This window comes from Macrosteles quadrilineatus, unplaced genomic scaffold, assembly GCF_028750875.1.
Source record: "Macrosteles quadrilineatus isolate MER2022 unplaced genomic scaffold, UCM_ALF_1.0 Scaffold_7__1_contigs__length_78375512, whole genome shotgun sequence".
In the NCBI taxonomy this organism is placed as follows: Eukaryota; Metazoa; Arthropoda; class Insecta; order Hemiptera; family Cicadellidae; genus Macrosteles; species Macrosteles quadrilineatus.
In genome coordinates, this window is record NW_026542600.1 from 68,868,298 (window position 1) to 68,883,501 (window position 15,204).

General features: G+C 33.1%; 1 protein-coding gene across 8 annotated transcripts in view; it reads left to right on the forward strand.

The window, feature by feature from the left end:
* Nucleotides 1-5,969: 5,969 nt before the first annotated feature.
* The window catches only part of LOC128998041 (pyruvate kinase-like), a 62,944-nt gene continuing 53,709 nt past the window's right edge, over nucleotides 5,970-15,204 (forward strand). For 3 of the 8 annotated variants that reach the window (XR_008491180.1, XR_008491181.1, XM_054423997.1), the window contains exons 1-2: nucleotides 11,569-11,702; nucleotides 14,031-14,169. Coding sequence is in view for 6 of the 8 variants with exons in the window: in XM_054423997.1 (XP_054279972.1) it covers nucleotides 11,670-11,702; nucleotides 14,031-14,169 (172 nt within the window). In the remaining 2 variants the exon portion in view is untranslated. Of the gene's footprint in view, nucleotides 6,129-6,211; nucleotides 6,305-11,568; nucleotides 11,703-13,412; nucleotides 13,485-14,030; nucleotides 14,170-15,204 lie in introns of those variants that run through there. The other 5 variants (XM_054423993.1, XM_054423992.1, XM_054423995.1 and 2 more) reach the window with 5 other exon arrangements.

The following is a 15,204-nucleotide window of genomic DNA, read 5'->3' on the forward strand; positions in this document are numbered from 1 at the left end:
GGGTTTGCCCAGGGCTCCACTGACCCTTAACGCGGCCCTGCCAAGACTGCTTTTATAAATGGGCCCATGCCCAGGGGTGCAAGAGCTTTCAGATGGTTTAGGTGGAGAGGGGGGCAATAGTCTCTCGGCTTAACTTATAGCTTGGCCTAAGTTAAATGTTTTTGGTCTCACTTTCATAAGTGGGGCCAAAAACAAAAAAATGAAAATATAAGGTAATTTGCCAAATAAGTTACCGTGACTCGCCCAAATACCGTGATTCTTGTTTTTTCTTGCCAATAACAAAAATATTGCTGGTCAAAGTCGTTTAAACTTCATATAAGAAGTAAATTCAACTTTTGGAGTTTAATAAAATTTATAACTAAAGAGTTCAAAAAGGCCAATATAAGTTATAATCAATTGTTTTCATCACAAGCGCTTTCGGAAACTAGGTTTCCATCGTCAGGCTGTGTTTAAACCGGTACAAAAAGTAAAATGGTATTATTAATACTGTAGGCCTAATTATACGTCTATTAGGCATTTATAGGTTGTGTTTGAAAATCCAAACTAATCGGTAATATGAACTACCTACGGTCCTAATTGGTTCGGACTTTTGACGCTCTACTGTAACTTACTTTACTTAATTCCTGTCGTTCCGATCAGAACATAGGGCGTCCACGAGACGTCTCCAGCCTGTCTTTCTCCCGCCAGTCTTCTGAGCTCCCCCCAGGTCTTTCCCTCCGTAGCTACCTCCTTTTCAACCGTTCTCCTCCAAGTGTTTCTTGGCTGACCTCTACGCCTTGCTCCTTGAGAGTTCTATGTTAGGGCCTTCTTCTTTATTGCGCCATCTGGTTTTCTTAAGGTATGCCCAATCCAGTTCCATCTTCTTCTTCTGATTTCTATATGGATTGGCATTTGGCCACTTCTTTTCCACGTCTTCGTTTGTTATTCTGTCAGGCCACCATATTCAGTTTATCTTTCTCAAGCATTTATTTATGCTTGCAGTTGGGAGGTAATTTTGTTGTCAACTTTCCATGTTTCACAAGCATAAAGCAGGACCGCTTTAACATTAGTGTTGAATATTCAAATTTTGGTGTGGAGTGAGATGTTTCTACTTTTCCAAACAGGTTTTAGTTGGAAAAAAGCTGCGTTTGCTTTCCTTATTCTTATTTTAACATTATCTCCAGCTCCTCCTCCATCTGCTGCTACTAACACTTCCTAAGTAGACAAAAGTCTCTACTTGACTGTAACTTAACTTATTGATTATTTCATTTGGTTAGTTAAGGGTTATATCGAATGAAATAATCGATATATCGACTGATATATTCTTTCGATTGTTTTTGGCCCCACTTAATTAATGGAAGTCTACCCTGAGGTAGCATTAACTTAACTGAAATAGCATGAACTTAACTGAAATAGCATGAACTTAACTGAAATAGCATGAACTTAACTGAAATAGCATGAACTTAACTTAATTTAAACATCTTGTATTTCTCAGTCTACGACAAAGCGATGTAAATAAATTTGACTATTTAGGCTAGTTAAATTTTAAAAAAAGCTAGCTTATAAGCCTTCGTAAGGTATGAAACAAGAAAATTTCATCAACGGTTTTGAAAGATTTTGCCTAATTTTATTATACACTAACTCAAGATAACTAGGCCTAAGTACAGTTCTGCAGAGTTCCGTACCTATGATAAATTATCGGATTAATGATCAGTTTATTAACTTATGAAAATTGCATTGGATAACTTAAGTTCTCATAACTTACAACGATTTATGTTGGATTGCATCTGGCTCATTGATTTTGTTGATACCAGAGTTTGAGATTTTAAACAGAAATGTACAAAAAATATTTTTTTTGTAGGCCTATTTGTACTTTTTTTAGTGTAAGTTTGTTTAATTTTGTAAAATTATTCATATTGTAAACAAATTCTAGTCATAAGACGGTATACAATCATTCATTAAATGAGTTAGGCCTAACTTGTATTCTAACTTGTCAACAAAAAAGTGCATGCTCAATGTTGAGGTGATTTATGCTTTACAAAAGAAAAATTGTATCAATTCAGTAGGCCTATAGTATCAAATAGGGGCAGGCCTAATTAGGTTAAAAACAATGTACGCTGTATTTCTGGGAGAGGGCATCCTCCACATGGTGTATAAACTCTCAATAATTTTTATTTTCTGAAATAATAGTGGTTGCGATTAGATAGGCTATTGTATTTTAAATAACACCATCTTCCAAAACAATTATCCTCACTACGCAACAATGTTCATTAAACTTTTTCTTAAATAACAAAAACGTGATGATGAAAAGTAATTAAGATAATTTTAGTACCGTACCGTTGTTATAATCTAAGGCTACCTTACGATCCAATTGATTTAATGTGGAGAACTAGGTTTCTACACCGGAGCATTATCGTCAGTCCTAGGCTAAGCTAAACTTTTAGAAGTTTAAACACATTAAATCAATTGGATCGTAAGGTTAACCTTAGATTATAACAATGTTTAATAACGATCCAGAGGTTATTTATCCAAATTTAGTACCGTATTATTAAGTAGGTTGTGAAAGGAAATCCAAGATGTAGGTATGTCGTAAAACCAAAAGGTTTGGGAACCGCTGCCTTAATAAACAATTTTGCTTTTTATAATGTTTATAGCTTATGGTGTTTCTAATTTTAGGAAAATAACTTTTACAAAAAGAGATAAAAGGAAGACCTAAAAATGTCAAAAAGGAAATTATGTACTTATTCATTTTCTAGGAACAATGCCCTAAAATATTGGTAGAGAGTTCTGAAAGACCCTGTATACGAAAGTAAACTAGCAAACTGGGCTCATGCCAACAACATCACCCACACAGCCTTGAGTTCTTTGCTTGAAGTTTTAAAGACACATTCTTGTCATGCAAACCGTCTTTGTCGCTTTTTCCATTACATTCATAAAGTGTTTATTTATTTATTTATTCCAACTGTTTCTCCATTAATACAATTTTGTCAAACTATGAACTATACATAAGTAGCAAATAATAAGTTAATATCAGTGGTTACAAAAATCGTGCAATAATATAAATAAGGAAGCTGGCAATAAATACATGAGTTGGACCTAAAAACTACAATAAATAATAACGTAATAAGTGTTAAACTTTAATTTAATCTCTGTGGAGCAAAGGCACTGTAGCATATTTAGCAGAACCCATTGGAATTCTCATATATTTACAGTTTACTTCACTGAGAGGCCAGATATTAATGTTCTTTTCTTCGCCAATGACAAATGTATTAAGATTAAGTAATGAGGAACTGCACGGTTTGGAGAGTAAGTCTTTTTTTATACATTAAAAAAATAACTTACATTTAAAAAATAACTTGTGTTATCATATATATAAGGAGCATATATGTTAAATAGGAATTACTGGAGTTTTGTTTATAGAACAGATTGAGATATTTTTTATTTTCACTATACTCCCTCCTTGAATGCCACAAACATTACGGCTTCACTTCTACTACTCAAATACATATTTTGGTACTGAATAGCAGAGTACTGTGGGGACTCACAATCAGCTGGAAGTGGCCCATTGTTATGTTGTGATGTAAAGATAATTTCAAAAGTATTTATCGTTTTTGATGGTTTGCTAACATTGTTGTGTTGCATTTCATGATACCTCCGTATGAATAGTTGAAGTGGTCTTTCAGATTCCGCAGTTTTCCCTTTAGTAGTTGCAAAGTTTCCAAACTTAAAGGCACATCCGCAGACTGGTTGATAGAGAGCAGAATTATTCAGAACAAGAGATTTCATCGGATGAAGAGAATGTAAATAGTTTTTTAGCCAGCAGACAACCAATATTGTTCCAATTAATGATAACTTAACACTTCAATCCCCAACTTTATCTACTCAAACGCAACCCTTCCTCACCCAGGTCCTCTACTTCATCACCCAGCTTAGGTCTAACAGACATATATGATTCATATTCTGACACAGATTTACTTGATGGTTCAGATTGTTTTTCTTCATCCCATTCTACTTTGTCTAGCACAATGACCAAAGTGATGACCACAATGAATCAAATATCTTTTTAAATGATTCCTCAGTTAACAATCCATGTAATACTTTTGAGGACATACAGAGTGTTTCAGAACTCTCTACCAATATTTTAGGGCATTGTTCTTGAGTAGGAATCATATCTAAATATCATATTTAAATTGTCCGGAAGTCCTTTAGGTACTCGCATAGCCGCCATTTTGTTATTTTCACTTATTAATTTTTTCCTTCATAATGGTTTGACGTAGGAAATTGAAACTTTGCACAAACATTTATAATCAACAAGACAAAGCTACAACAAATTTTTTTAAATTTTAAAAACAAAATGGCGGCCATTCTGAAAATGGTATTATTTATTCAATGTGATCAGTTCCTGTAACTTTTTACACTCACTTTTATTAGCTATTTATTTATAGTAAATTGCAATTACAGTCCCCTGGACCCAAAAAAGTGGTTTTCGAAGTGATGTGTGTGTGTGTGTGTGTGTGTGTGGTGTGTGTGTGTCTGGATGTGTACAGAGCTAGGGACTACACCTGTGGTCCGATTTCGATGAAATTTGGTATGTAGGTTCTAATCCATGGTATCTCCAGGCGTTTTTTTTTAATTTTTTTGAAATTTGGATTTTTAACGGGGATTTTCCCATGAAAACCCATAAAAAAAACGGAAAAATCAGATTTTCTCGAAAATGGCCTGAACGATTTTGATAAAAATTTAGTATGTTGTAGCCCTTTAAATTCTGAACAAAATGGTACAAATCCCATTTCTGTAAAAATTACGGTTCAAAAGTTATGGTAAATTATGTTATTTTCCCATAAAACCCCCATTAAATAACGAAAAATAGGATTATCGAAAAAAATCCTGTTTTAATTTAACATTGTATGTTATGGTCCTTAAAGTTTTGATAGTTTTTTCATAAAAAAAATAATTTTTAATGGAAATTTTCCCATAAAACCCCATAAAATAACGGAAACGTAGGATTTTCCCAAAAACGTCCCGAACGATGTTGATAAAAATTTGGTACTATGTTGTAGTCTTTTATGACTTGTATATTGTAAGTTTTACAGGAAATAAATTGATCTTATTGATCTTTTATATTCCGAACAAAATGGTACAAATCCCATTTCTGTAAAAATTACGGTTCAAAAGTTAGGGCCTATTGTAAATTATGTTATTTTCCCATAAAAACCCCATAAAATAACGGAAAAATCGGATTTTCACAAAAATGGCCCGAACGATTTTGATAAAAATTTTGTATGTAGTCCTTTAAATTCTGAACAAAATTGTACTAATCCCAATTCCGTATATTTACTCTCACCGCTTACACATGATAAAGGTTGTTGACAAACTTATGGGAGAAAGTATGTGTCAGAATGCTGATACCGTTTATTAAGCTTTGTGAAAGATTTTGTTTTTTTTTCTTTGTAATTTGCTGCTAACCAGTCAAATACGTTACACAGTGGGCCATAGAATATCTAGAAGATACAGTGTCAGTGGAACATTGATGAGAAGACCAAGTGGCCCTTGATAACAAGTGTCATTATAAAATACCCATGATTTTATATTGCCCTTAATTGCATGTTATTGCAAACCTCTACAAGGACAAGCCTTCATAACAAGTCATATTTTTCATCATCCCTATGAGGGTCTTCTTATCAAGGTTCTACTGTACATCTTTAACATGCAAACTTAATAAATCTACATCAGAACAGAACCATTCATATGCACACGAAAGTTCGAGTCATCGGCATATACATTTTTATAGGTATCACAGGGAACATTATTAGGCAATCCGATTCGATCTGCCCGTATATTTCATTTCACTCGATTTAGTTCCTCTTTTGCTAAACTAAACTTCAGTACAGCCAGTCACACTTACACTCACTCTCACTCTCACTCTCAGTCTCAGTACTCTACTCTCACTCACTCACAGCAGTCACAGTCATAGCATAGCACAGTGTGGGTGTAGTACCTTTTAAAGAAATAGTCGTTTTCTTTTTCTATTCTATAAAATCAAAATTAAGTACTGATCTGTTCTGGATTTGTGAATTAAGTTGCTTAAATAATTGTTTGAATTTAATTAAGTTTCGACCTTGATCTTCACGTGGTTGTTCATTTTCAAGGTTCGTATATTTTTGAAGGTTACCGGTTGCTGAAGTTGGTAAGGGAAGGGTAACTTATCAAAATTTGGATAACTTGTAGTCTCGACCTTCACAAGTCCTCTACCAATAAGCCTACTTCCAAGCAAAGTTGTTGATCATTATTTGTTTATAAGTAAACTAGCCCCTACTCTACAGAGGTAACTTAGTGTCGAATAGAATTCTTGTGTATTATTTTTTAAGTACCGTATCCTCTAATGTCTTATGCAAGAAGTTAAAGTGAAGGCAGATTTTTGTACATTTGTAGGCCTAGGCCTATTGCAATTTTAGAATACAAGTTTTCTCGTACCTTAGTCATGGTATTTACTTAAGGCTGTCTTAGTTAGTTTGCATCAAGATTTATTTACTATCAAAATCATGGGTATTAATTTAGTCCTAGTTTAGTTTAGGCCTAGGTTCTTAAACTTATTGGGCTCATTTTGAACACCTTTTCTCTACTTAGTAATTTTAGGGAAATGCCTGAAAACCTAAGCTACTAACTTATTGGTTTGAACCAAATTAAACATAAGGTAAACCTAGGCCTATGTTTCATCATCAATAAACAAGATTTTGTAGGTCTAGATTATAAAGGTTCACACCCTTGACCTTACAACTAATGCTGTCCTAGCCTAACCATTTTTGTTAGCACTGTGTTGACAAAGACATTTTGTAAGAATGTTTACTTATTTACACTGAAAGTATTCCAGCTAGGTTTAATTTTTTTTCACCCTCTTAAGGAACTAAGCTTGGCCTATGTCTGGAGCGACCAAGCAAGTGAAACTATAGGCCTAGGCCTAACTTAAGTTAGCCTAAGTAACACTTTTGGTAATTGTATCGATAACGGACATCTTGCTAAAATTATATTTTTTCACTATTCTTATGCTTAATAACGTCCTGAATTCTAAAATGATTGTAATTTTCCCCGGAAAAGCGGAAAATTTGAAAAACTACATTTTTGCGGAAATTGGTCGAGGGTAAGACTCACTCAAATTAACCGGTAGAGTGAGCTGAACAAGAATATGCAGGAATTGAAGATCCGATGGATATTAACGGAGATACGGCCGAAAAGTGCCGCTTCCTCGGAAAAACAACATTTTTGCGGAGGCATCATAAGGGTACTCAAATTTACCAGGAAAGTGAGCTGAAAAAGAATAACTTATGCAAGAATTTTAAAGATCCGATGGATAGGCCTATTAACGGAAAAACAACATTTTTGCGGAAACGGGTCATAAGGGTACTCAAACTAACCGGTGAGTGAGCTGAAAAAGAATATGCAAGAATTTTTAAGATCCAATATATATTAACAGAGATACGGCCGGAATCTCAAGCGTCAGGAAATCGAGTGCCGAAATGGCCAATAATAGGTAGAAGGTTAGTTTGGGTTAGGTCAGATAAGGTTAGGTTAGATTATATTATATTAGGCTAGGTTAGAAGTAAGGTTCCTAATAGGTTAGGCCTAGGTTATGTTGGGTTAGGTTAAAAAGTTAGATTATATTATTTATATTAATATAATCTAAAAATTAAATAAAATAATTTTTTGTTGTTTTTCCGGGAAAACTGAACTTTTCCGGCCTTATCTCCATTAATATCAATCGGATCTTGTAAATTCTTGCATATTATTGATCAGCTCACTCTACCGGTTAATTTGAGTAGCCTCATGACCCGTTTCCGCTAAAATGTTATTTTTCCGCTTTTCCGGGAAAACGGTGCTTTTCTGGGAAAATTACAATCATTTTTGAATTCAGGAGGTTATTTAGCAAAAGAATAGTGAAAAAAATATAATATTAGCGAAACGTTCATGATCGATATAATTAGGCCTACCACACTTTTCTTCTTAATTTGTTAGTCAATGAAATCTAATCTATTACAGTCTGATTCTAAATACTTATACCGCTAAGATTGCTGAATATGGAAAATCTAATAGGTTCTCACGGTTGAACCTCTATTACAGTAACCGTCACCCTTGGAACTGGGATTGCGACGGTTTAGTGAATGGATAGATAATTAACATAAATCCTGTTAACTTATAAACCTGTAACTTAGGCTTCAGTACGGTAGCCTAAGTTGATTGAAAAGGTTTTGGTTTTTATGGCAATAAAAAAATTCTGATTAAACGTGTTGTGATGTTTTCCGGACAACTACTGTAGTAGGCTATAATGGATACAGCTATATGGATTACATGACTTAAGAAAGCTATGTACTTACTGCACAGGAAAGGGAATGTGTTTAATGGACTATATTGCAGAAGCGTTTCAATAGCTTCTCTGTTTCAGTTAAAAGTGAATTCAGCCATGGATTCAGATTCACCAGCTGAATCAGATTCAAGCCTAAAACATGTCTAAATGACAATATTTTTAGATGTTAGGCCTACTCTGGCAGTTAAAACCTTGGAATTAAAAAAGTCTTTGGTTTAATCAAATTATCTGAAGTGTTGACTACCAAAATAGGTACTTTGTCCCAGGTCGTCTTGGATTAGCTTCAACTGATTCTAATGTTAATTGTATTAAGCAACAGTTAAATTAAATTGTATTTTTTCGGGTTACAGCCACAATTTTTTTATAAGAATGAGATAGATTCAAAGTTATTGGTTTACCATGGTGGGTTTATGGGTTTTTTTTAGTAGGCTGTCTTTCAAGGTGATGGGCTATTCAACCCTCCGAATGTTAAGCGTCGCGTAATCGACTCACAACACCCCCGCCGTGGTGTTATGCGTCGCTTTTGCGACACACAAACATAGTTTACAGCGAAGGCTCTGGGACTGACGAATCAGATTGAACTGAATCGAGATTGGTATCGTTGTTTTCGGCAGATTCTGAGCTTTCTCCTGATGTCTGTTTCTAGACGCTTTTCATTTTAGTTCCGAAAATATTGTAGCAGACAGCTGACGTGCGTATTTGTAAACAACTTGGTTAACCTCGCACCGATGACTGATGTGTTTTATTACGTTTATCATTGTTTTAGTGTTAAAAATCAAAAGTAGTGATATACGTGGCGCATTATAAGAAGATATAAGTGATTTTGAAGGACTGGTTGATGATCCTGAAGAAGAAGGTAGTGATATTGATGTAGATTATCAGCCAGATTCCTAGCTATGGTTAGGCTATGCATTCTTAGCTAAACGCTATGTACTAAATCTGTTTTTTGCCCATAACTTATTTATTTGCAAACCTACTTCCTTATATTATTATATTTTTGGAATCCTCATAACATTTTGGACAAAGTGGCTATTTAAAAATATTGGTAGACCTATAAATTATAACAATTTATCGAGCGCAAACATAATTTTTTTTTCATTTATTTTAAAATTTTTGAGAAATAATTACCCCAAAAAAATTGTTGAACATTTTTTTTTTAAATGTTTTATATGTTACATTGAAGCCCATAATTTTCCAAACAAAATTATATATAAAACAGTATACTTTACATTGTTTTTAAAATTCTAAGATACATTTTAATAAAACCCTGCGATTGCACAATAAATGGGCGGACATTAAGACCAAAACTATGGACACTTGGAGGGTTAACATTAGCCTAATTATTTATTGTTAAGATTATTCTAAGGTTTTTAATAATTGGTGATACTAAGATACTGACTATTCCGTTTAAAATAGAACATTTATCATTAAATGATAAATGATAAATGCAGGTCAAGGTCAAGGTTATTGCTTGACACATAAAAACCCTTATCTTGAACCTCTAAGATTAGGTTTAAAGAATATCTTTAAACATTTCTTGATCCCTGCAGTTTAAACTTTCTTAATTATTTTTTGATATTTAAATCTCAATGTTATTTGTAGAAGTTAAAATTGGCTAGGTTAGTATTTAAATACCTGGTTTCGTCTTTGCTTCATTTATTAGGCTAATAATTCATCATGTTTTTATATTTATGATATTAACCTGAAATGAATTAGATATTCATAGGTCAGTTTCACTACTGTACTTCAACAGTGTTTTTATGTTTTTAATTCGATTCAAAACCTATATATTCACATATTAAAATACATTAGGCCTACATTGTGGATGTTGTCAGGAAAAATCAAACGATTCAATATTAACATAAAAACCGTACAATATTACTAATGACAATTATATTGATCAGCAGCTAAAGAAAAATAACTGAGTAACTAATCTTTGTGAACCACTAAATGTTTTTTCCTTCTGTTATTTTTTTTTATAAGTGCATTTCCAACTAAATGTGATTTTCAAACTTAAGAATGTGTTTAATAGGCCTGTAATTCATATTAAACCTTGATAGGTAAATGCCACCAGCGATGACATCGATAAAAAAATCTTAAAACGCATTCTTATACCAGTTTGTGTTGCTAATAAACCTTTCATGCTTAGTTATAATGTTTATGAATTTGCAAATTTTCTCGGTTTTAGTGTCGATGTTTAGAAGATATACAATTTCTTACATGAAGAACAATTTTGAAATATATAGACTGTGGAATATCGTTGTACCTAAGTGAGTAATGCTATGTACCAGTTGGACTTGTGTGCTTTTTATTTGAATAAAAACGTAACTTTTAGTTATATCGTAATTTGTTCCTCTATTCATGAGCAAATGTTATTTTTACTGGCCGCTTAAGAAAACGAAATACTCGATAGGGCCTACTTGCTTATACCTTTAACCCTCAAAAACATTATCACTTAAAACACATAATACTTTTAGTCAGTCCACTTCAAGTCTGCAAAGTACAATTGTCTCTAGATAATCCGACAGGTAACAGGCCAGGATGAAGTCGGATCATACTGAAAACAGTGGATGGTTGAGATTAGTTTTTCTCAAATGCATTTGATCAAGATGACCAATTTTCTACTGCAGTACTAATAACTATTGCATTTGTCACAATAAAACTTGCTGAAGTTATCAAAAGGTACGAAACAGTAACCTACATTTAAATTGTTGAAACTTGGCTTCAAAATGACGGTGCGTATAGTACGAGGGAGAGGGATACATATCGCTTTAGGCTTGTTTTGTTTCCGCAGATAAGACTGTCGACTACTGGATTTTAAAGTGCCACATTATCGATTGACAACTGTAGTACATCTATGGAGTACATTATAAAAGGGCTACATCTAATCAGCAAATTATTTGTTAAAAAGAAATATTAGCATTAATCTAATATTTTATGACAAATCATTTGTCGGCTATTCCAATTGTGTTTGAATGTGTACAGGAATGGCATACATAATACATAGCTAATTCTAAAGCTCCGTAAAAAATACTCACTTTTATAAAGCCATGATTTATATCAATCAAATAAATACTTACTATAACAAAATGCTATAAACTAACTAATATTTAGCTCCAACCTCACACCAGGTTGGTGTAGAATGGAACGTGTTTTGAAAGTTATAAACAGCCTGGCAGTGGAGGAGTATTATTTTCGTCTAGTGTGTCTCCGAGAGGGCCGAAGCCCAATGCTCCTGACTGTTATTCACAAGGTCATTTCAATCACTAAGCCTTTACTCAAAGGCTCTCGTGTGGTCACTTCTCATTCTTTTGTTGTTTTCAGCTACAGAATGGTTTGGACTGAAAAAGTTGAAGATGCACAGGTAAACTGTGTGACGGTTAATTGTTTCCGGCACCTTGTTATATTTTTTGTTTGCACCTGTGTTGCACATAACTTGCACTTAATTGATTAGTTTTCACCTGACACTATTATCTTTCGCTCACTCGCACATTTTTTTATTTTATCTTGTTGCACTATTGTACAACTGTACCACTATTGTCTATTTATAATTTATTCCTTGGTATATTAACAACAGTAATACATAATTACTTTTTTGAAATTTTGTTGTGTTTTATTTTGGAGTTTGAAAGCTTCTAAATATTACTCAGGCTCCCCTTTTGTTATCATAGTTCACTTTTTACACAGGTATGCCCATATCTCAAACTAGATTTTTTATACCGGTACTCATTGTTTCAGGATGTATAGTTATTCCAGATGTTTCCTCTCATTTCCATAAGTAGCTTGGTGTAGTTTTGTTTCACTCTGATATCAACTCATAACAGTAATATTCTTGTTTTTTGCATTTATAGCTCGAGTTGCATCGTATATTATGTCATAAGCCGAACATCAGACTTAAGACAAATCAAAATGTTTGTAAAATTTGTTGAAACAATGTATATAGACTGGAAATGATTTTTCACTGAGAGGTTTTTTTACAGAAAAGCACGGAAAGGCCCAGACAACTTTGAAACAAATTTGACTTATACTAGTATGAATAGAAAATAACAGAATATCTTTTGGGCTAGTAGGGCTTGCTATGTCTCTCCCTTTAATAAATAAAAAATATGCAACTATTTAATAATTTATATAACTTATAACAACATTATCAATTTCAAAACAAGCAATAAAACATTTTATAAATTGTTTAGTCTCTGGGTACTGCTGTAAAGTTAAAGTGGTTAATATTCCTGTATGCAGTAATCTTTATTTACTGTGGTGGTAACGACCTTCAATTAAAGATATTATGTTTGACTCCTTGCATGACCTGAAGATGGTCTGTCTTGGGGTCCAAAACTAGTTGCCTCCACTGTAGCCTTACCAACGGCAAGGATTACTCTTACGGAGGTATTTGAACCATTTTCAGATTCAAAATTGACAGTTTTTCTAAAATGTTTCTTATTTGTAATACAAAGTTATACTTTTTTAGTTTATTTACACTTATAATTTATTTGGGGTACTGTAAGTCAAATATGCAGTTAATACATCCTAAGTTGAACTCTTACGAAAAAATCTCTCTAAAAAAAAAATTCTCTTGAAAATAATGTTTTGAAGAAAAAATTCATATTTGTATATAAAGCAAATACTATTTTCCACACTACATCACTTACAAATATTTAAATTTCTAGTTCCTGGAAAATTTTTTTAGAACAGAATAAATTACTAAATTAGGTACCAATTACATCTAATAGCTCTAACTGTTGATGTTTCACTTAACTTCCACCTAAATTATTTTCATCTTCAACACAATAATGCTCAAATTCCATTGGGATATGTTAAAAAATTAACATCATAGAACATTTGTGAAAAAAATGATTAACACGCTTAGTGGAGTTTTTAAGCTTTACAGGTTTAAAAAATATAATATTTTGTAGTATACTAATTACTGAATCATTGTTAAGTTTATTTTTTGTTTAACATTAAAAATATTGGTGTAGAACATAAACAATGGCATAACATGGCAACTTGTATCCCCTTCTAGTGTTTATCCTTGATGTTAGATTGTTGTTCAAGCTTGTTATGATAAGATATCTGTGGAGTGTAGTTTTATCTATACCAGCAAAAACATACAGACTTACCCAACAGGATGGTCTTTGCACATACTGTAGTAAGATATATTGTTCTAAACTGTTAAGATCTTTAGATTCTTTAGCTTTTCGGTAAAATTGTGTGTATTGAGTTTAGCATGGATTGACAATTTGTGAATGACTAAAAATTCAAATAAAATACTGTTTTTCAACATTAATGAATCACTTGTTCATCCTTATAGTTTATTTTACTCAAGATTGTACAAATTATTAAATAAAAATGATTTCATTTTGACTTGCTAGGAACTGTTTCTAACATCGTTCAGCTAAGCGTGTTGTGTCCATTAAGTTTTTTTTTTTTCGAGTCAAAAACGTTTTTTGTATCAAGAGGTAATGGAACGGATTACATTCAAGAATTTTTTTGCTTTTATAAGTAGGCCCTAACTTATTATTGTGATCTTATCATGTACAGAACTATAAATAGTTTTAGCTTAATTTTTACAATTTATAAGTGGTGTTTAAAAGTACGAGTGTAAGGAAAGAGCATCCAGAGATAAGATCATAAGTTAGCCTAATTTCAGTCATAAATGATATTCTAAAATTATTTTTCCTTGTTTGTCCTTTAGATGGACTCAAAAGGCTCAAGCGTACCCATGAGCCAGCTCCAGGCCGCAGGAGCTGCCTCTTACCTCGACCACATGTGCGCCTTGGACATCGACTCCAAGGCATCCTACATTCGACTCTCCGGAATCATTTGTACCATTGGTAAGTAGGCCAACATACTAAACTTACCTTACCTTGCTTAATTGGCCATTAAAACCTCAATAGGGATTTGATCTCGACACCAATGCCTCTATAATTTCCTGTCTTCTGATGATTGAAGTTTAGTGCCCAGTCAATCAATGACTTGTGAACTTTTCCTTTCATCTCCATGGTCTGCCAAGTAGCCTTCTTTCATCCAGGTTTACCAGGTAGCCGATCATGATTTTGGAATGTTCTTCTCTTACGTTCCTCGCACCCATATTTACAGATTTTTGCCATTACGGTACACCCTGTCTCAATCAGTCTGAACGGAACTTGACCTATGTTGTTGGACAACCATGTAAAATAATGTTGAAATAAAATGAATTACTAACACAATGTTAATGTAAAACCTAGCTTCAAATATCAATGTTTGCTTCTGCATTTTTGGCTTTTATAATACCATGTACCTAGTAGCAAGATTGTTCCAGTGACTAATTTATCATACTGTAGAATGATTATTTGTCTCTTCTAAACCACAGTACTGCACATTTTACTCTTGAAAAATAAGGAATACTGTACATTGTTAGAAAAGATACACGAATTTCAACTTTGATCATGCGGATTAACATTAGTTTTTGTACTACTCACATATATCATTGAAATAAAAGTCATTTACATTAAATACAATTGTTTACAAAATTTATGATGGATAATCACTTTTTTTAAACTTTCAATTCGTTAGGTTCATAAAAACTACACCTGCACGGAAATGAATAATTTTATGACGGTGATAAGGACAAGTGTGGAAGTCTCTAGATTCCTTAAACAAGTTGCTTAAAACCAGTTTTAAATTCATAAACCCCTATTTCTGCCTGGTTAGAGGTGTTTAGTTCAAACAACCGTTGACCCAGAAACAATTAAGAAGGGTTCATCGTACCACAATGTCTGGGTTTGTATACAAATTGACTTTAAGTTCTAAGTTCTATCTAATTCTCCGTCAATCCTAATCTCTAAGATTAAGCCGAGGATTTTTTTTTCCATAGAAGGCTACTTGTT